We start from the raw sequence: 22,086 nt of genomic DNA on the forward strand, positions 1-22,086 counted from the left end.
CGAAAATCATCAATAGAAATGATCCTCTGTAATACATTATCTTGATTGCATGACACTGTTCCCGAAAATTCAAAATGATATGTTACAAATTGTCTGTTTTCTACAGGATATACATTTTCAGAATACATCGAAAATTTTTGTTAATGGAAAAATAAGGTTTATAACACCATAATTTAAAAATCATTGTGCTATGCTTTTGAAGGAACCAGGACATCAAATATTATGCAAGGATGTGATAAGGCCATAGTATAGTACAGCAATGTAGTAGGCAAAATGTAGTTTCGATACTGAAGACAACGTTTTACCTTGGTTAGGGGTAAAATGGAATTGTTCATAGTACTCACTGAAACTGATTATTTGAGTAAAAGTTTTATTGTCATATGTTAATACTAGTGCTTTGTAATGTGTAAATTAATGAACCATTCGGTTAGCTTTCCTGTACGTTGCATTCATGTTTTAGCTGGACAAACATTTGGTCCACTATTGATTATTGCACCGGGTTAACCGTATGTGAGTTACAGATTCATACTACCGAAAAATAGTAAGTTACTGGCGATCAGAGTAGTATTTGTTACATAAGAATGAATAATTTATTTTTATCTTACTCAACCCTGTTAAAAGAGATACCTTCTTGCCTTTTCGAAACATTTTGCTGAGGAAAAAGGGAAAATGAGTGAACTCACGGTCAAGGCCACCGAAGCGGGGGGGGGGGGGGGGGGCAGAGGGGGCACGTAACCCCCCCCCCCCCCCCACACACACACACACACACAAATATATATTATGTATAGATAGATAGATAGAAAAAAAGATAGATAGATAAATAGATATATGTATATTTGAGGAAGCAACAAAACGAGGGTTTTTTTGCCCTCCCCTCTCCATGTGCTCCATGTAACATGATTATGATTAAGGCAATTCTCTTGTCTAAAACTCGTCAATTTCATTATGCATAATTTTCGCCCCTAGCGGGCCATTTACTCTTAAAAGTAAATTCAGTGCATATATGGTAGCCTCGCGTCCTTCGACGAATGTGCCCCTAAAACATTCCATTAGTAAATCCTTTCATTTTGTCTTTTATTCTAAGCTTTCTAACAATATAAGAATAATTTTTCATTACTCTAACAATGCGATCACATTTAAACTTTTAATGAATACATTTGGGACTTAAAACCGAATGTCAAAGTGAAAGTGGCTCACCAATGTATGCTGGCACTGACCTAAACTATGCACGCAATGCACCCAGAGGCTCATCCCCATATAATCTCAAAGGTAATGGCTAATCCCGAGATGGTAAACAAGTAACACTTTAGTGACTTTACCATGAACATTTCCAACAGTTTTGGCTCATCGATAATGGATCATCGGTAGAAGCAGCTATCAGTGTACGTACTTCAGAAACGACAAGTTACGATGATTCTGAGCTCTCGCTCGCGTCGTTCACGCATATAAATGTGTACAAATAAATGTTTCTGAAAGGATATTGCACAACAAATGTGACTTCTGCTATTTTGAGCCAATAATAGCGTAATCCAAAATTAAGTTGATCAGACGTGTAAGGCTAGATACCGAAGCGCTCGCCCAATCTGCCCGTACTTACATGTAGTAAAATGAATAGTTTTCATAATTTATAGTCCTTCACAGTGTTTTTTTTACTATGTTTAATTCCCTACAAATTTGTTTTTAAATGTCACGTCGCTTCCTCGCTGAGGCCCGTAAGTTTTAATTACATTCATTCGCAGTGATTTTTTACTATGCTTAATTCCCTTTGATTTTTTTTTTAGTGCTCTATAAACGTGACATTCATACTCTGCTGTTACGAAAATTCCCTACCGTGGGAGAGGGGTATTCCACCCTCCCACACCCTCACCCTGCTCGGTCGCTTTGCTCTATCGCCGAGGATCTCACACCTTCGCATAAAATAATGTGCTCCCGTCGAGATTTTGCCCCCCCCCCCCCAAAACAAAAGTGTTGCGGCGCTCTTGCTCGGATCACGTTGATAGGTATATCCTTATAATCTCCTTTGGAATTTCAAGTGGTATTAATGACTATGTCTCAAGTTAAGGAAAATTATACTATGTTCCCTGTTTTGAATATTCAAAATAGCGTTGATTAATTTCGAGCAGCTGCACGCAGGACTGGTGTACCACACTACACACCGAAGAAATCGGATCAGTCAGCTACGTTAGCTGCAGTCACCACCATGATCGACTTCCTTGGAACCCTAACGGAGTCCAGTCTAGGACAAGTCAATGGGTTGACCATCACAGCTACTCTTGGAGTCCTTCTTGTTTCCATGGCAATATGGAGCGTCAGCCGACCAAGCAAGTTCCCGCCCGGGCCGAGGGGTCTTCCCATTGTGGGTAGCATCTACGGTGAGTTAGGTAGAACAGAACAATTGGTGTTGTTTTAGGCTTTGTTTCGGTTTTTTTTTTTTGGTTGTATTTATTACCATCTTTTTTCAATCTTTTTTGATAGGAAGAGTTTTTCCCTTTTTTGACAGTCCTTTAAGGGATTTTTGTAATTCTCCATGCTCGGCAAGCTGCTTGCCTGTAGTTATTCAATCCTTTCCAACTGTACATTACACAATAAATACCTCACAGCATTATGTTTGATGAAAGTCTTATATATTAAACAATGTTCTCCTTCTTCCCTCGATAGGACCTGTATGTACAGTGTATGATAACGGTCCGGACAACGTTGCATGATTGTCGTTATATTCTAAGAGCGTTCGGTCAAAATAGGCGTAAACCCGGACATTTCTGGTAACAAGCTGATTTTTTTTTTTTCGGGTAGGTTCAGAAATATGTCTAGAATAACATATTAAAAGTACTCATAAATCCTCCTTGAGAGTTTTCCGCAATCCGAGACGGCGTCCAAAATGGCCGCCATTTTCTGAAATTCTAAAAACTTTTCAACCAGGGAACCCATATACAAAATTTAAATGTCTAGATATATGTTTTGAAGCATGAAGAACTAAAAAAAAAAAAATACATATTAAAGGATGTTGACTCACACAAGTACCGTAATCCCAGATGGCGTCCACACTGGCTGCTATTTCTTGAAATTCTTATAACCTTTCAACCAGGCAACCCAAAACAAAATTTTAATGTCTGAATATTTGTTTTGAAACATGAAGAACCCAATAGAATACATATTAAGAGATGTTGGCGTACACAAGTACCATAGTCCAAAATTGCGTCCAAAATGGCCGTCATTTCCTGATATTCTTACAACCTTTCACCCAGGGAACCAAATACAAAATTTTAATGTCTAAATATACGTTTATAAGATGAAGAACTCAATAAAATACGTATTAAAGGATGTTGACTCACACAAGTATACCGTTGTCCGAGATGGCGTCTACACTGGCTGCCATTTCCTGAAATTCTTATAACCTTTCAACCAGGCAACCGAATACAATATTTAAGTGTCTATTAGAATATATGGTTTGAAACATGAAGAACTCAATAGAGTACATATTAAGAGAAGTTGGCGCACACAAGTACTATAATCCAAAATTGCGTCCACACTTGCTGCCATTTCCTGAAATTCTTATAACCTTTCAACCAGGCAATCCAATAAAATATTTGCGTGTCTATTAAAATATATTATGGTTTGAAACATGAAGAACTCAATAAAATACATTGACGCACGCAAGTACCGTTATCCAAGATGGTGTCCAAAATGGCCGCCATTTCCTGAATTTCTCATAACTTTTCAACCAGGTAACCCAAATACAAAACTTAAATGTCTGAATATGTGTTTTGAAGCATGTAGAACACAATAAAAGAGATGTTTAAGCACGCAAGTACTTACAAACATAAAACCGCTCGAGCTCTTCCTAAAATGTACAATGGCGTGCAAAATAGCCGGCAATAACCATTTAATCTCGCATTATGGTTATGTAAATACATATCAGTTTATGATTATCATGTGATTTTTCATCCGGAAAGTATTCCGAAAAAAAAATAAAAGTATACAAATTAAATCATTTGAATGTTAAAAATCAAGGAGATGTCCTTGTAACGAAACATTTAACCATCAACTCTGTTGCTAAATGGACAGCCTATTACAAGGCGATATATTTTACCACATTCACTATTTTCGTCAACTCAAGCACATGAGATGAACATTTAGTGGTAGCCCCTTTTTTTACCAACGCATTTGATGTCTACCAGAAGATGAGTTCCATTTGAAACTGTCAATAATCACTAAGGAAGTAAAGACAATTCTTTTTGGTATCTGTACCAAATACATGTTCAAAATAAGTGTCTACATGTATATGTGCTACAAATTAATGTGTAATCTATTGCATCATGAAGCGGGTCTCCTTTGCAACCTTTCATCAAATAAGATATTTTTTTTTAATATTTCACTCAAAGTGTGCATCAGATCGTTGAATTTCAATTCAAAATATGCAAAATCTCTCGTGCTTGGGAGGGGGTATCCCTGATGTCCTCCCCCTCTGTGCCTCTTTCCCTAGCCAAGTACACTTTTTAGATTTTTTTTAAATTCTGAATAATTCTGAGTGCACAAGACTTATCACTTATATTCCGAAAACTGAAGGTTCCCTCATGTATCTTAAGGGGAATTTCCCCTTTTAATCGACCCTTTCCTCCCTCAGCCCCCCCCCCCCCAAAAAAAAAAAAAAAAAATCAGGTTTTTTTTTTTTGGTGATTTATCAAATGTTGATTCCATCAAATATGCGTATACAAGATATCTCAATTTCAACCTTAAAACGTTAAAAGCTCCATCGGAAGGGAAGGGTGGAGATAACACTCGCCCACGCCTTCTCCCTGCTCGCCCCCCCCCCCCCCCGCCATGCAAAGAAGTAGACTGTGGCTATACCCAGATCGCTTTATTTCAATTCTAAAAACGCAAAAGCTCCGCGAGCGGGAAGGGGAATCCCCCTTCCCCTAAGCTCTATACCTCACTAGACTTTATACATACGCACAGATGGTGCACATTCGGAATAAGAGCTAAATTCCGTGATTTTAACACTTTGATGAAAAAGTATTGCACCAAAAATTTGCACCAGATCGCTGAATTTCAGGTCTGAAAACGCAAAATCACCTTCGTGTGGGAGGGGATATGCCCCTATATCTACACCCTCGTGTGCATGCTTTTTCTGTTTGATTGCTGAACAGACAGCGTTCATGATATTCAGTGTAAGAATTAATACAAGAAGACTAGTGTATTTAAGTTATACCATTTTATAGGCAAATTGTTCAATAATAATCTACACTAAAATATACTGCTACCTTAAACAAGTGGGACTGTTTCACGTCGATGAAACACGCAAAAACATGCATCAAATTGCACCATTTGCAACATCAAAATGCAAAAAGTTCTCGCCGTGGGAGGGAGGGCACCCCCCTCGCTCGCTCCGCTCGCTCGGGTTCAGTCGCGTTCATAATATTCAGTGAAAAGAATTAATACAAGAAGTGTATTTGAATTATACCATTTTATAGGCAAATTGTTCAATGATAATCTACACTAAAATATACTGCTATATACCTTAAACAAGTGGGACTGTTTCACGTCGATAAAACGCGCAAAAACATGCATCAAATTGCACCATTTGCAACATCAAAATGCAAAAAGTTCTTACTGTGGGAGGGGGGACACCCCCCTCCCACACCCTCCCCTCCCCCCTCGCTCGCTCCGCTCGCTCGGGTTCAGTCGCGTTCATGATATTCAGTGAAAAGAATTAATACAAGAAGTGTATCTAAATTATACCATTTTATAGGCAAATTGTTCAATAATAATCTACACTAAAATATACTGCTGCCTTAAACAAGTGGGACTGTTTCACGTCTATAAAACGCGCAAAAACATGCATCAAATTGCACCATTTGCAACAATAAAATGCAAAAAGTTCTTACTGTGGGAGGGGGGACACCCCCCTCCCACACCCTCCCCTCCCCCCTCGCTCGCTCCGCTCGCTCGGGTTCAGTCGCGTTCATGATATTCAGTGAAAAGAATTAATACAAGAAGTGTATCTAAATTATACCATTTTATAGGCAAATTGTTCAATAATAATCTACACTAAAATATACTGCTACCTTAAACAAGTGGGAATATTTCACGTCGATAAAACGCGCCAAAAACATGCATCAAATTACACCATTTGCAACATCAAAATGCAAAAAGTTCTTACCGTGGGAGAGGGGACACCCCCCTCCCACACCCTCCCCTACCCCCTCGCTCGCTCCGCTCGCTCGGGTTCAGTCGCGTTCATGATATTCAGTGAAAAGAATCAATACAAGAAGTGTATCTAAATTATACCATTTTATAGGCAAATTGTTCAATAATAATCTACATCAATATAAACAGCTACCATAAACAAGTGGGACTGTTTCACGTCGATAAAACGCGCAAAAACATGCATCAAATTGCACCATTTACAACATCAAAATGCAAAAAGTTCTTACTGTGGGAGGGGGGACACCCCCCTCCCACACCCTCTCCTACCCTCTCGCTCGCTCCGCTCGCTCGGGTTCAGTCGCGTTCATGATATTCAGTGAAAAGAATCAATACAAGAAGTGTATCTAAATTATACCATTTTATAGGCAAATTGTTCAATAATAATCTACATCAAAATAAACTGCTACCATAAACAAGTGGGACTGTTTCACGTCGATAAAACGCGCAAAAACATGCATCAAATTGCACCATTTACAACATCAAAATGCAAAAAGTTCTTACCGTGGGAGGGGGGACACCCCCCTCCCACACCCTCCCCCCCCCCCCCCCTCGCTCGCTCCGCTCGCTCGGGCTCGGTCGCTTCGCTCCCTCGCAGACTAACCGCCCCCCGACAGTACATTTCTGTGGTGCAGTTTATTGCTCCACCTAAAAACACAGTGATTAAATTATTTTATTCATTTCATGTAGATTACATAAATAATAGATAGAAATCGGAGAATAGGACACTAATAGTTATTGTTACCTGGAGGAGGGATACTCCCCTCCCACACAAGGGAGTTTTGTTGTTGTTGGTGTTGTTGTTGTTGTTTTGTTTTGTTTTGTTTTTTAGACTTGAGGATGAAACATTGTATAGTGCACACGTTTGGTAACATCTTGAATTGTTTCCATCAAAGAGTAAGAAAAATATAAAGTAGTATTCAAGGAAACGGCCAACGGGAGAGTGTGGAAGAGGCATTTTCAGACTTGATATTCAGACATCTGATCCACCCTATTGGCTGATTGGTGAAATATTAGACATTTGTTTCCCTCAAAAAAGGAACACAAAGATAATTGGTGGAAGTGTGGGGTGGTGGGGTTGACCCCTTCACCACGAGGGAGATTTTGGTATTTTAAGAATTGGAATTCAGAGATGTGGTGCACCTTTTTGGTGATAAATTCGATATATTCTTATATTTAAAAAAAAAAGTTAGGAAAATATGTATTCAGGATAGTGTCGGCAAGGGGAGAGTGTGGGAGGAGAGTACTCTTTCACATAGGTCGGAGATTTTGGCTTTTTCCAACTTGAAATTCAGAAATTGAGCGCACTCTTTTGGTTAAATATTTGATGTTTGTTTTTATCATAAAAGTGAGAAAATATGTATTTATGGAAATATGCCGGGGAGGTGTAGGAGTTGATGCACACTCCCACAAGAGGGAATTTTCGTCCTTTTTTTCAGACCTGAAATTCTCGGGTTTGAAGGTGCCCACTGTTGATGAAATACTAGATTTTTGTGTCTATCAAAAGTGTAAGTAGAATAAAGACTAGCATATCCAAGGCAATGAGCTGGTGGAAGAATGATGTGGAAGGGAAAATCCCTTTACACTGGAGGGAGTGCTTGCATTTTTATGATCGTCATTATACGGCCTGGTGCACCCTTGACGTGTTCTGTTGAGAAAATTGTCCATCCTCAAAGTGTAGATAATAGTCTCAGAATCCCAAACCCCTCCAACACGAGGGAGCTCTTACACTTGAAATGAAAATAACTATATTATTTACACTTATACTTGATGCAATATTGGGGAATTGTTAATTAAAGGGGTACTTAGTTTATATCGGGGAACTGAGAGTGGAAGGGTCAGGAAGGGCGTATCACCCTGCAATACGAGGAAACTTTTACATTTTGTAAGTGAAAGATCTAGTGCATACTTTTTAATGACAAATTCAGAAATTTATCAATCTCAAAAGACATTAGTGTTCAAAGTCTTATTGAAAGGGGCCGAGCGAGGAACGTTTTGCATTTTTATGATTGTAATTCAACGATAAAGTGCATATACTTCAGGTTTAATTTGGACAACAATGATTGTACAGGCCGCCACCCCCCCCCCCCTTCCCCAAGAGCGGGGGAGGGGGTGGAGTGGGGATGCATCCAACCCAACCCATACCCTGGTTGTGCATATTTAAGGTAAAGATTCCGCTGGACCTTCTGAGTTTCTGAATCTCTAACATTATATTGAATTAAAAACAGCAATGTGTTGATAGAAATGTGGGAATAAGTCGCGCGGTTTTATTGGGACTAACGCGCTTCATGATCTCCGAATAAGTATTTCGTTGGGTTCCTTATGTCTCATAATATAAATTCAGACATTTCATGTGCGTATCGGGGTTACTTATTTGCAGGGTTATGAGAAAAACGGGAAATGGCCGCCATTTTGGGCACAAGGAGGGTTAAACCATTTCCGACCGTAGAATCAGTTACTGGCGCCATCAACAGCAAATCAAATTGAATGTGGATTTTTATGTTGCAATATTTTTTAATCTTATGCATTTCACTTACAACAGCCAGTTTGGTTTCTGCATCTCCATATCTTATATCATATTCAAGACATGACTGACAGCCCAGAGGTAGTGTTCGGTAAATGGGCCAAGAAGTACGGTGACATCTTTGGTCTCAAGATTGGACAGCGATGGATGGTGGTCTTAAATCGCAAAGACCTCATAAAGGAGGCTGTGATAAAGCAGGGTGTGGAGTTCGCCGGACGCCCTGATCTCTACTCAAGTAAGAAAAAGTAATCATTACTTTTATCAAGAGGTGTATTGGAGGTGATGACATGTGTCTCTGTCATGCTGCAAAATGTCGCTATATTGCCTAACCCACGTCAACCCTAAGATGTTATGCTACTGATGCAAAGCACCTGTACCTGTCTCTTCTGTTAGTAAAAGTAAAGAATAAGAATCTCATAAGAGGAAAACTCTTGTTTGTTTGTTTTTTCAAAAAACAACGAAGGATATCTCTCAGGAGGAACACTAGCTTTTAATGGGGGAAAAAAGTTTTCTAGTGAGGAGAAAAACTCTCGCTTGTTGGAAAGAACTCTTTATTGTGAAAAAACCTCTCCTTAGTTGTGCACACACTCTCTTACAAGTGTTAAAAATTCTCTCTCATGAGAAGAAATTGCCTTACCGGCGAAACAATCTCTTTTGGGGGAAATCCTCTCTTCGAAGAAAAACTTTTTCTCGTTAAAATCTGCCCTCTTGCGTTAAAAGCATGTTTCGAAGCTTCCAAACTTGACTCCATTTCTTATTTGTTTGGATTTGTTGTTGTTTCTGCCTCCGCCAAGAAGTGTCGCCGGAGGCATTATGTTTCCCGGGTTTGGGCAATGGGGTCAGAGGTCAGAGGTTAAGTGAAAAATATAAAATGTTAATTTTTTACTCCATATATTTGAAATGGTTCAAGCTGTCCTCATGAAACTTACTATAATACATACACTGCCTGAAATGTATTCTCTTTGGAATTTTTCTGTCAAAAGGTCAAGGGTCAAAGGTCACCTTTAAATGCTAAAACTGTACTATTCAATGCTGAAATTACATATATACACTATTTTCTCCATACACTAAAAATGAATGAATGCATATTCAATTCTTGCCGTATAACAAAACTTGGTACATGTATATATGTATACGTTGCCACACAATTATTATGTAGGAAAAGTTTGGGCCATTGGGTGAAAGGTTAAGTAAAATGCTAAAATTTCTCCCACTATCTGTATTTAAAAAGTGGCCTTAAGTGTTGTGAAAATTGGTGTATGCTTACTAGAATACGATTATTTGCTAATCAGGTCATAATGTTGTCTCACATTGTCAATAAACTATACTGTAAACCTACTGGGAAAATGCGATATGGCAGAGACATACCAGGCGCCGTATATAGTGATATTTCTAGTTTTTTAATCTTTTTTGATATGTTATTATAGTAATGTTTTTGAAGGTGGGAAAACATTTGCTTTATCGGAAATTGGAATAACGTTCCCATTCATTTAATAGTTATTTAGAAAAACAGGAGTAGTAGATGATTATCAGTACAAGAATCGAAGGTAATGAGTCTATTTCAGTTGTGGAGATAATCACGACGTGTTGTGCAGAATAGAAATGCAGTCATGTACCGGGTATCATGTATACGGTACTTGAGTCGGTACTTGTAGCACGTGTGGGGATGTTCAAAGAGGAGGAGCTAAAGTTTCATTTCCTTAACTCCAGATGAAACCATGTTATCATCGCTTTTTGATATATTGTCGCAGTGGAGCTGTTCACGGATGGGTTTAAGGACATTGCCTTCAGCACGTACTCTGACACGTGGAAGCTTCATCGGAAACTAGGACACACGGCACTCAGGTACAACAATGGGACGATTTACTTTATACTCCTAAGGTAGTCTTATTTCAAGGCGCACGAGAAAACTGTGTCAGAATTTAGATCATGCTTGAAAAGAGTCAATATCTAAAAGATTCACCATGTGCACTATCAAAACACGGATGTTATGAAAATCAGTTTGTCCCGTAAAAGCAGTCGATTAGAGGAAATATCGGCAGAAGTTTACAAGGTATCACGGCAAGTATGCTGTGTAAGTCGCCATTTGATTATGTAATGATTCATCTAATATTCCACGACAACATGCCTTGATGTCTCGGGGTCATCCAACAAGTTAGACATTGAAAAAAAGCCATGAGTCATACACCCACGAGTCATACGGGCCGCGAGCAAGACACTATTCAAATAAGCCCAACGATCTCGATAAGCAATGTGATGTAATGTCGAGTTCATGGGCCCTTTTTGCCCAGTCTGGAGCTCGTGGGCCTTATTAATCTAGTGTCTGAGCTCGTGGACTTTTTTGACTGGTGAGCTTGTTTGGTTGGTATCTTACTTTTAGGTCTATTTTGCCAGACGTCGAGCTCTTGGGGGTGTTCATTTCGTGGGCTGTATGGACTCGTGATGGTCGAGCTCGTGACGTGCTCCCGTATGACTCGTGGCTATAGAGTTCCCGATGTCTCACGCCAGATGATCCTAGTCTAGCTTGCATAAAAAATATAATCTTATATCATTTGTTAAGGATTTTCATTTCTATTATCAAGGCACTTTGCGACCGGAAAGCCCCTGCAAAAGCTGGTCTCCAGCGTGTACCCGAAGGTGGAGAAGGAGCTAGCCGAGAATGGCGGGAAACCGATCGATCCGCGACTCCTCCTCACCCTGATCATGTACAATGTCCTCTCACAGATGTGCTTTGGAAAGAGGTATTACATATACGACATGAGCACGGGTGATCTTAGCAAGGAGGTCTCTCCGTGGTCTTTGTAACACATACAAAATAAGCACTTACACACACGTGATGTGTATCGGTTTGTAAATGTTATGTGATGTTTATATTAGTGATATATTGTAACTGATTGGCAAAATGCTCTTCATCGACAAAAAAAAAAGATATAATCTTTCCACGGATTTCTTCAAAATGTACTCATGTGGTAGCTGACAATTTAAGCCCTTTTTATTGCATGTGCGGATCACGTCTTTGAAAATGGTTGAAATTGAAACTCAGCCTTGAAGCAATACGTATCTTATATGGGCATAACATGAAACTTATCGTCCGCAAGATATCATGTTTGAATCCCTGTATTTTGATTAATATCTCAAATGATTGCGCGGCCATCCAGTCTTCTCAATTACTGATTGAAAGAATCATCTAATTTTTTTCAGTCTTGACAAATTTCGGATCTAGTTCGAACTAAATTTCCATTGAAATCTGATTAAAATGTGTATAACTAAAATAAGAAGACAGAGGGAGATAATGAAAGAAGAAGGGAGGAAGGAAAGTGAAGAATGAAGGAGGAGGTTAAATTTGTGCTTAATATTGAAAGCTGGGGAGAGACACTAGTAAAAACAAAAAGCGATGTAACAAATGATTCTTCTTCATCATTTCCTTTCATCTTTTTACATCTGGATATTTCTGGATACATAATCTATTTGGAGAGAAAAAGATAAAGAAAATCTAAATACTTTGTCAATACCCAGAAAGCAGTCCTCCGTTGGGCCTACGTTGACAAAGGTCGAAACGGTCGCAGTCGTTAAGCTAACGTTGGCCAACGTTGGGCCACTGTCTTTATGGTCGTCTGTGATGCGCGGTTGATATTGGTTGTATCGTATGAGTAGAGGTGCAAAATTAATAAATGCACATATATTTATTGTTTCAACTCCAAGAACGACTTCATGTAGCTAGTTTTCAGTTCTGTAATCCAGAGATGACGACTTACTCCGAACAATAACGTCGGTTGTGTGTATGCGCCGATCGACAGTTGCATTTATTTAATGTTGTAACTTTATTGAATGGATGAATCAGAACTTCCATCTATTGGCTACGTATGTTGGGTCAACGTTGGCAATGATCGGCAAAGGCGAAGTTTGGAAACTAACGTTGGCACAAAGTTCGGCCATTGTCTCACTTTTGTCTCTGATGCACAGTGGATATTAGTCGGTTAGCCAACGTTGGGCCAACGTTGGCAATTACCGGCATGGTCGCAGTAACGTAAACACTGGACCACTGTCTCACTTTTGCCACTGATGCACGGTGGAAATAGGTTGAGTATCCTACGTTTGGCAAACGTTTGTGATGATCGTCAATGCCGTAGTTGGTAATCTGACGTTAGCGCAACGTTGGGCCGTTGCCTTTCTATTGTCAATAATGAATCACGGTGGATAGACGTTGGTTATCTTATATTGGGCCAACGTTGGCAGTGATCGGCAATTTCGAGGTCGGTGAACGTTGATACATTGTTGGGCCATTGTTTTACTTTTGTAATTGATGCACGGTGATCGTTAGTAGCCAACGTGAGCAAAGGTCTGCGAGATCAAAGTCCTTGAACTAACATTGGCACAACTTTGGGTCAACGTCTTACTTTTGTCACTGAGGTACGATGGATGCTGGTTGGGTTTCCTACCTTGGGCCAGCGGTCATGGCGGTAACAATGGTCGGCCAGATCATAGTTTGTGACCAGATTGTATATCATTTAAAGATTGCAAAAATATTCAAGGGATGGGGTGTCGGACTTATTTTTTCTTAATGATATTTCTTTGATATGACGAGAAACATCTTATGAAATATGAATTTGTTTGAACTTGATTAGATAATTTAAAGGGGAATTTAATATTTATTTGATTAAAACTGGTTTTTAAATGGCTGACATATCTGAAACAAAGCGATCCTGATGCAAGGTGGAACTCAACTTTGTACTTCTCTTAGAATGATTTGCTCATTAATTTTTGATATAGTGCCTTCTAGGTATCTTGCAATAAGTTGAAAGCTGAATCCTCACCTCAACCAGTACTCTACCATTCCCTCAAACCAATAGTTATTTGCTTACGTTTGAATGACTGAGACATAAGCCAGTTACAACTGTTGCTAGAATGTTGCTAAATGCTAGCTCATTGGCAAAGAGTATAGTTATTCTTTTAGCACACGTTTGGGTGATTATAGCATGTGTCATGTATAACAGTGTTCATATTGTCAAAATGTTAAGCAATATGACAGAGAGTTGAAGTCAGTGTCGGTTCAATGGCTCAATATTGGCATGAACTTGAATGTGGTTGGTGTAGCATTGCTATGATGCTTTAGTACGTTCTGTATAAAGTTGGCCTATAGTTCGATGAAGTCATTACAAGGTGGAAAGGTGGTTATTACGCGTGCGTTGGTCCAATGTTGGCATAACGTCAATATTCATCCTGAACATTTATAAGGGAGAATCTGCCGTTTTAAAACTATAGTGAAAATATGTCAAACATCTTTAATTCAAAAAGTATTGACACCGAGATTCAACTTTAAACTGCTTTAGGAAGAGCTTACAGTTATTCACAATTTCAACTTGTATGTGTAATGAAGAGGTGGGAGATATTTCAATTCTCACGTCATTACCACGAGGAAAATGGTTTGTATAACGTTGAGCAACGTTAGGATAACGTCATAGAATGTTCTACGATTTACAGTAGTTAAAAGACGTTTAATCAAGTAGTCGTGCTAGAACAAGACTATAAGCTGTTTTAGAAATGGCAATTACATTATTGCTTTGTTTTTCACAATTTCCAATTGTGTTACGAAGAGGTGTTTTCATTTTCATGAAGTGTAATAAAGGCTAATATGGTTAGTAAATATGTTTCATAGCACTGCCACTATGAAAGTGACACTTTATAAAACTAGGGTTATACACTTATCTGTTAGAAAAAAAAAATATATATATAGTTAACAAGAATAGAATGTACAGAATTGACCAGATAGCAATACTATGCTGTCTCAACTTCAAAGACAAGACGTTGGCCCATTTTTTTTTTCTGGCCAATCCACTGTTAGCCCGCCGGCCAGAGTGACGTTGGACAATTGTCATGTTTATGACGGTTGGTAAACATTGTAACAACGTCGGTCTGACGCCAAGCTTTCACTGTTAGGCCATTGTTGGCCCGTCGGCCAAAGTGATATTGCACCAACGTTAAGTCTCTGATGTAGGGCGCATGTACAAGCGTGATGTCGGACCAATATTGGGCCGACGGTGCATTCAAATTGGAAAATAATGGTTGATATAACGTTGGTCTAACATTGTACAGACCTTTGTCCAAAGTCAAACTTCACGTGGGCCAATGTTGGCCAGACGGCTGAAATGACATTGGACCAACGTGTTGGTCCAACGGTATTGGGCCAATTCACAATTGCTATATTATGCGTAATATGTACCTACCTAAATCTGAATATTGAAATGATCCTCCAAAATGCTTTCTTTGCGCCCTATTTATCTCGATTCACTTTCAAATATATCGCGATCTTTGTCAATCCAGCTACGCCCTTCACGACCCCAACGTTGAGGAATGGATGCAGGTGAATGACGAGCTCAACGCCAATTTCGGTCTTGGTCTTGCAGCCGACTACTTCTCCTGGGCCAAGTACGTCCCTACAAGCGGGCCCCGTTTGATGAAGGATCTCACAAAAGACTTCGAGAAATTCATCAAATCCGAACTGGCGCAACATAAACGGCAAGCCTACGACCCTGGTAAACTTTGTTGCAATTTTGAGTGAAATATTGTAGCAACACAATTTGAATTACGATTATTTTTGTCTACGTGACCACTAAGCATGCTAAGGAAACACTGAATGCTTGTAAGCGAAGGACTGGGAAGTGACGATACAGTCCCTTGCCTAGCATGGGGAAGCAAACCACTGCTGTTTGTATGCATGATAAGTAGAAACACACGCACATCACTTGTACACGTACAAATGATTACATGTATTGTGAATGTTTTAATGTTGTAAATATAAAATCAAGGAGATATACTACTTCCTTGGTTTTATATTACTAAGATTACCAACAGTGACCAAGGTGATCCTACTTCAAAAAACAGCTTCAGTCAGGTTTCTTTCTCGGCTCCTCTGGCTGGCCGACAATCACTAAGTTCTGGTGGAAAGAATAGTGTGAAACTGTTGGTGAGGTACTTAAATTGTGTGCAGTTGACTAGATTTTGATCTCATCTTATCGGTAGGCAATAATTTTATCGAATGAAGTAGATTCATCTTTCCAAGGAACATTCAAATAAACGATTTCTTAGAGGATAAGAACGTTTCAATATTTTATCTACTCATTATTTTAGTTCTTGAATTTCTCAATCATGACACTTGTCTGTAGCACAGATATACTGCTTTTTCTTAAGATCAAGATCAAAATATGATATATCATGGTCGCAGGGTCCGATACAACACGCTAGCAAACTGACATGATGAATAAGGTAAGATTTATTCCTTCACTATCTTTTTTAGACAACATCAGTGATTTCTACAGCATGCTGCTCAAGGCCCAAGAAGACGCAAAGCGAGAAGGGGAGGACGTGGATAAATTGACCGATGTCCATATCCTGCAGACACTCCTGGACATATTTTCCGGTAAAGACACAAACCGAAATTCTATGGTGTTGTTTATGTAAAACCCGGTATTAAGATGTTCGATCTTAAGACAGTTCGCAGTATTTTTAATTATTTCTTAATCAGTTTACATACGTTATGTTGTTAACAGTTCTTCACGTTCCCAGTCATTGCACATTCTCAATCGAGCGTACGAATACCGTCGAACAGTTTTAGACAGGGGCGTCACCAGCTTTTTTCAAGGGAATGCGTTTATATTTCTGGTTCCACTTCTGCGTTTCATCTGCTAACAAGCAAAAAAAAAAACACCAAAAAGAGCCTTCAGCGCAACTTTCTGATTCCACTTCTACTTTCTTCAGCTGATAAGCAAAAAAAGGGGGGTGCGTTCACACCCACGCACCCACCCCCTGGTGACATACATATTAGATAGCCCATGATGACGTCAAAAACCATGTGCATCACTTTCACTTTTTATGCTTTCTATCAAACCTATGGGGTGTTTTCCGTTCTTAGCTTGTATGAATGGCAGCTTACATCCAAGCTGTTTTATAAAACAATTGAAATTTTGTCTCAGTTCATGTAGGCTATAAATGAGCAAGATTTCGCATTCAGTGCATAGAATTAAGCTGAATTAAACGTTTCATCTTGTGCCTCTTACGAAATCTCGTAATGATCAGCGAATGCACCCAATGTAAACTTCTGTTAAGTTCGGTTCGGAACGCCGCTAATCTTTCATTTTCTATTATCTCATGTCAAATTTGCCCTCCTTTGAAAATATTATGCATTTAACTTAATTCTCAATACAATCGTGTGAATACAGGTAGTGTTGTCCACTTTCCTTTTATTGTTCACGAAGGAACTATGCAATCAGTTCTTTCGAGCATAATGGTTTTTACTTGTTGGTGCGCCTAAACCCATGCGTGATGAAGGGATATCATGAAAATCTAATGAAAACTTTGTGCTGTTTTCTAAATTTATAAGCAAGTCTTTGCTTTCCACAATTTCTTTTGTGAGTATCTTGCTTTCGTAATACTGCTTTGGCAGTGAATAAATCTTCTCGTGTTGGTCTCCTTTGTGTGTTTGTTGTTTGTGCGAATGCATCCAGCTGGAACACAGACTACCATTGACACTTTGTACTGGGCTTTTGCCTTGATGTCCGAGAACCCCGGGATTCAGAAGAAAGCCCAGGCGGAGATCGACTCCGTGGTCGGCCGTGATCGAGTGCCAACCATCGAGGACCGTGGGACGCTGCCGTACACGGAGGCCACTTTGTATGAGGTGATGAGGTACAGCACGATCGGTCCTGTCTCCCTGCCGCATGCTGCCATGTGTGATGCCAAGATACGTGAGTATTAATCGTCAGGTCCTTCAAATTCATTCGTCCCCTTCTAAAAATTAGCTATTAAGTAATGACTAAAAGCTGCAGTACCGCCTAAAATACTACCAAGAGATACAAAGGAATATATTTTGGGAATGAACTACTTCCAGTGTGGAATGATTAGCTATGCATTTCTGATCAAGTAGTGTACTTCCATTTTATTGTAGTTCTAAGTCACCTATAATATAGAATAGAGGAACCATGTATACACTTTTTTTTTCTAATCCTAGTACTGAATATCTCTCTACTCTCTAGCAGTTTCTACAACAAAACGATTTCCTGAAAAGAAAACAGTAAATGCAGTACATTTACTAAAAGTAAAATGATTGGTTTTTGTTCAACCGTTTGCTTTTAACTCTCAATTCTTACATAGAAAAGCCCCAAAGCACAATTTCTAGGGCATTATACGAAATTCCTAATACACGTTTATGACCTAACAGTTTGCACACTATGTATACAGTTGGATTGAAGAATGTACAATTACAAAGCATAAAATCCATTCTTTATAACAGTAAAAAGAAATATTTTATATATTTCATGTATCCACTGAGGAAGCAATAATTGCTTTATACACAACGACAACGACATGGCCTCAAGACCTTGACATTGAGAGTCCTTAGTTTCCACTGAGCCACAGTTTTTACTTCTATTGGGCCACAACAACTTGGAGGCTTTGTTCAGCAGACCAAAGTCATCGGTGATAGTCAATAGTCATGTGGTACTGTTCGACATTACCTGATAATATTTCATTTCTGTATTAAACATGGTTACTTTAGCCATAGCCCATAGATGCGGTAATAATGATTCACATTCTTTTAATATGATACAGGTGATTACGTCGTCCCCAAAGGAGCTATTGTGATAACCAACATTTATTCGATGCACTTTGACCCCCAAGAGTGGGATGACCCAGACTCCTTCAAACCAGGTAGGCAATAGGACCTGGTCCTCCGGGTACTTGGGACATTTTTCTACCTACTATTTTAGTAGTTATGGGGATACTTTATTGAGACAGGAAAAGAACTGCAATATTTATGATTTATCAGGCCCGTAAACTGGGGGGGGGGGGGGGGGGGGGGGGGTCGTACTCTTCCCGCTGGCGAGTAGGTTCTGCTTGAATAGAACATTATTAATTGATTACAGAGCTTACAAATATTAACTCTACTCCCCATGGCCGCACGCTGCGGGGTGTTTGTCTTGTGTTTTTGCAACTGAAATATATGAATTAATAACGGTAAATAATGATCAAGATAAAAATTTCCCAGTATTCCACCCTTATGTGTTCAACACGTGGTTGAAATTCAAATTTTAGAAATGCAAAGATCAAGTGTGTGGATCCCCCCCCCACCCCCATACCGTCATCCGCCTCTGTCTCTGCACTTAGATAATTCAAATTATTTGATTCGACGATGCTAAAATCACCCATCAATTTGAACGTTCTTGTTTGCTGGGGGAGGGGGGTTGGTGCTTTTTCAATGCAATGATTAATAACCAACATATCTTAGGTTTTTTATCGAAAAATTTCCAAATATTGCACTCAAATGCGTCTCACATCGTTGAATCTTTACTTTAAGATGCCAAAATTTCAAATACCTTATACAGATTTTTTTTCTTTCCTGTTGAAGGGGGCAAGAATACGTTCACAATATATAGGGGTACATGCCCTCCACAGAACTTTTCTATTTTTAGAATATAATTCAACGACCTGGTGGGCACGTTTGATCGACCAAAAATAACAGGCCCTCTAATGCCAACACGCTAAAAGACCGTATGACAAAGTTGATGTTCTCCATAAAGACTTAACTGTTTTGGAGACGTGCGAAACAAAGACACATTGTTTACTCTAGTCCATGTGGTGTTCTGAGGATCGATGTTTCCCGAATGGCGGGAAAAGTGTCGACAAAGTGAGCCGCGGTTTGTTGAGATGACCGGAAGTATGACATGAAATACCGAATATCAACAAAACGTCGTATATTGCACACGATAAAGTGTATAATCAGTAAGTGACGTCACCAGCACAACACCACAGCACCAGAATCCAGCATTGCTGCTAGACGGAAGGTACGGAATGTCAAAGCCAAAGTATTGTGGATGATGGTGCCTCATAGTATGTCGCTAGGCGCAAGGTATCGGCACTTTCGGGATTTTTGTGAACCTGTTATCTGACTGTGAAACATTTAGACCAAGTTCAATATTAAGGTTCTGGTCAATAGATATTTCTGTGTGTTCTCACACTCCCTGACAGAGCACTTCCTTGACGAGACCGGCACAGTCCGCCAACACCCTCCCAGCTTCATGCCGTTCGGAGCGGGTCGCCGTAGCTGTCTCGGTGAGGCGGTTGCTAAGGCCGACCTCTTCCTCATCTTCTCCTGGTTCCTCCAGAACTACACCTTCTCCAAGGTACCGGGCAAGGAGAGTGAGAGCCTTATCAACCTCATCCCTAAGACAGCCGCCGGGCGTCTGCTGACACCATACGAAATCGTGATCAAAGAGAGGAAATAAACAATCGATAGAGTCCCTCGCCTATAACCAAAATAAGGAAATTTAAACCACTTTGGAAATGTAATCGTACGTCATGAACGCGATGCAGCTATGCCTCTTTTCTTTTTATTATCAAAAACTTCAGTTATGATTTAATACCTGCCCACTTATCATCGTTATTGTAACATTTTATGCTTAAGAGTTGACATAATCATTGAATTGGAATCCGCAACCTTACCATGCTGACTTTCTTGACAAGGTAATAGATATGTGAGAAAGAATTCAGATCGTGAGTGAGAGAAGATAGGAATTTGGATAGCTACAGCACTGGGAGGAGACGAAGATAAGAGAAGCAGTTGATGGGTTCACTGTGATGGTAAAAGAAAATTATCTGTGCAAATTCATACTATGGCAATTACAGTATAACTAGGGCCCACTTAATCTTAAGAGCTGAAAACAATATTAAAGTGCTCTAACTGATACAGGCAGGCAAGACATGATCAACATGGCGATGTGTAGGGGAAAAAAAGTTGTGTATTGAGTGTATTGATGTAATTCTTTGTATGTCCGAGAATAATTCATGAATACGTATATCATATGTGTATACGTACATTATGTGTACGTATATCATATGTGTAGCAAGTACTGGAATGATGCCTATTCATTGAATTAGAGGACGAATTTGATCATCGCATTGTATCAAAATATATATATATTGGGGTTTCATTTATAAAATAGTTGCGAAATATGATGTGGAAAGTAGATAGCCTTACATTCAAACGCATGGATGAAAATCATGCAGCAGCAGAAACTTGAATAGCAGGACTTTATTCCTAGCCTATTTTAGGATATTTTTTTCGAACAAAATCAAATCACAATGTTTGTTATTCCAACAGACCAACATTAAATATTTGATATGGTCAAAGATCCAATAAGTGTACAGAATATTATGATGACATTAGATTTAAAACTTTAAAGCAAATAATTCTGTACTACAATTTTACAATAGGATGTTTGTTTGATCTTAAATCACTCCCCACTGAATGTTGTCCTGATTCACTAAAATTAGCAAAAATTAAACTAATTTATTTTGAAAAGAGTTTATCCTATCAAAAATACTGTAAAACACGATATATTCGCGGCATGACATATTTGCGAATTGGAGCCGACGGTCATTTTCGTGGCATGAAATTTTTGCGAATTGCCACTGGCAATCAATGCATAATAGAGTAGGTAAGAACTTTCGCGTGCATTTTAATTTCGCGAATCTTGGCTCTCGCGAAATTCGCGAAATGAAAATGCACGCGAACATTCCTTGTTTTAGAGTATGGTCTGAGTTCTCTTTTTGCATGCATATCAAAACTAACTCAAAACTTGTACGTAAACAGCGATAGAGCAACTTTTTCAATGAATAGAAATATTCACGGAGCTCAACTGGGCTTTAGCACAAGATTTTCATCGATTTTTCAATAAATGGGCTTCTACTGATAATATTACAAACTTTCACTCAAATAAAGATCAAAACATTATGGATTTCAGTAGAACTTTTGATACAGTCGACCGTAATGTTTTACTCGGTAAAATAGTGTTTACGAAATACAGGGCATAACTTGGTAGTAGATCAAAGGTGACATCTCAAATCGGCAGCATTGTTTTCTATTGATGATGTACAATCTCCAGTGTTCCATATTGCTCTCTAATACTTGCGACATACTTACAATGTATTGATTTTGCCGTGATAGATATTGGTATTGAAATATTGTTTGAAAGAATTGCACTGAGAACGAGCTAGATCATGTACTTGTATTACAAAAGTAAGTGGTTATGATGTGCACAAAATCATTATGTTTGAATTATCTCTCACACACGAATCCTCTCTCTAATCATTTGAAAATATACGTATTATATACCCTACAATATATCTATATATCATTTCTAAATATCATTTTGAAGTTTTTCTCCTTTGTATTCTGTAAGCTTTCTTCATACAATAAACCAGCACATTATATCCAACACGTACCTGCAATAATATCCATTTGCCACGAAAATAATTGTAGAATAGTATTGACACACAAAGCCCTTAAACATGTTAAACATTACGGA

General features: G+C 39.0%; 1 protein-coding gene across 1 annotated transcript; it reads left to right on the top strand.

The window, feature by feature from the left end:
* The first annotated feature begins 2,108 nt into the window (after positions 1-2,108).
* On the top strand, positions 2,109-21,086 carry LOC139738342 (steroid 17-alpha-hydroxylase/17,20 lyase-like). The gene is made up of 9 exons (XM_071648979.1): positions 2,109-2,372; positions 8,790-8,963; positions 10,480-10,573; positions 11,311-11,469; positions 15,050-15,261; positions 16,023-16,145; positions 17,230-17,469; positions 18,332-18,430; positions 19,748-21,086. Exons 1-9 carry the CDS (start codon positions 2,201-2,203, stop codon positions 20,002-20,004), a joined length of 1,530 nt encoding a protein of 509 aa, XP_071505080.1. The 5' UTR covers positions 2,109-2,200; the 3' UTR covers positions 20,005-21,086.
* Positions 21,087-22,086: the final 1,000 nt, after the last annotated feature.

The sequence above is a fragment of the Diadema antillarum genome, unplaced genomic scaffold (assembly GCF_040938485.1).
Source record: "Diadema antillarum isolate AM-2024a unplaced genomic scaffold, OU_Dant_1.0 seq00000738_RagTag, whole genome shotgun sequence".
Lineage (NCBI taxonomy): Eukaryota > Metazoa > Echinodermata > Echinoidea > Diadematoida > Diadematidae > Diadema > Diadema antillarum.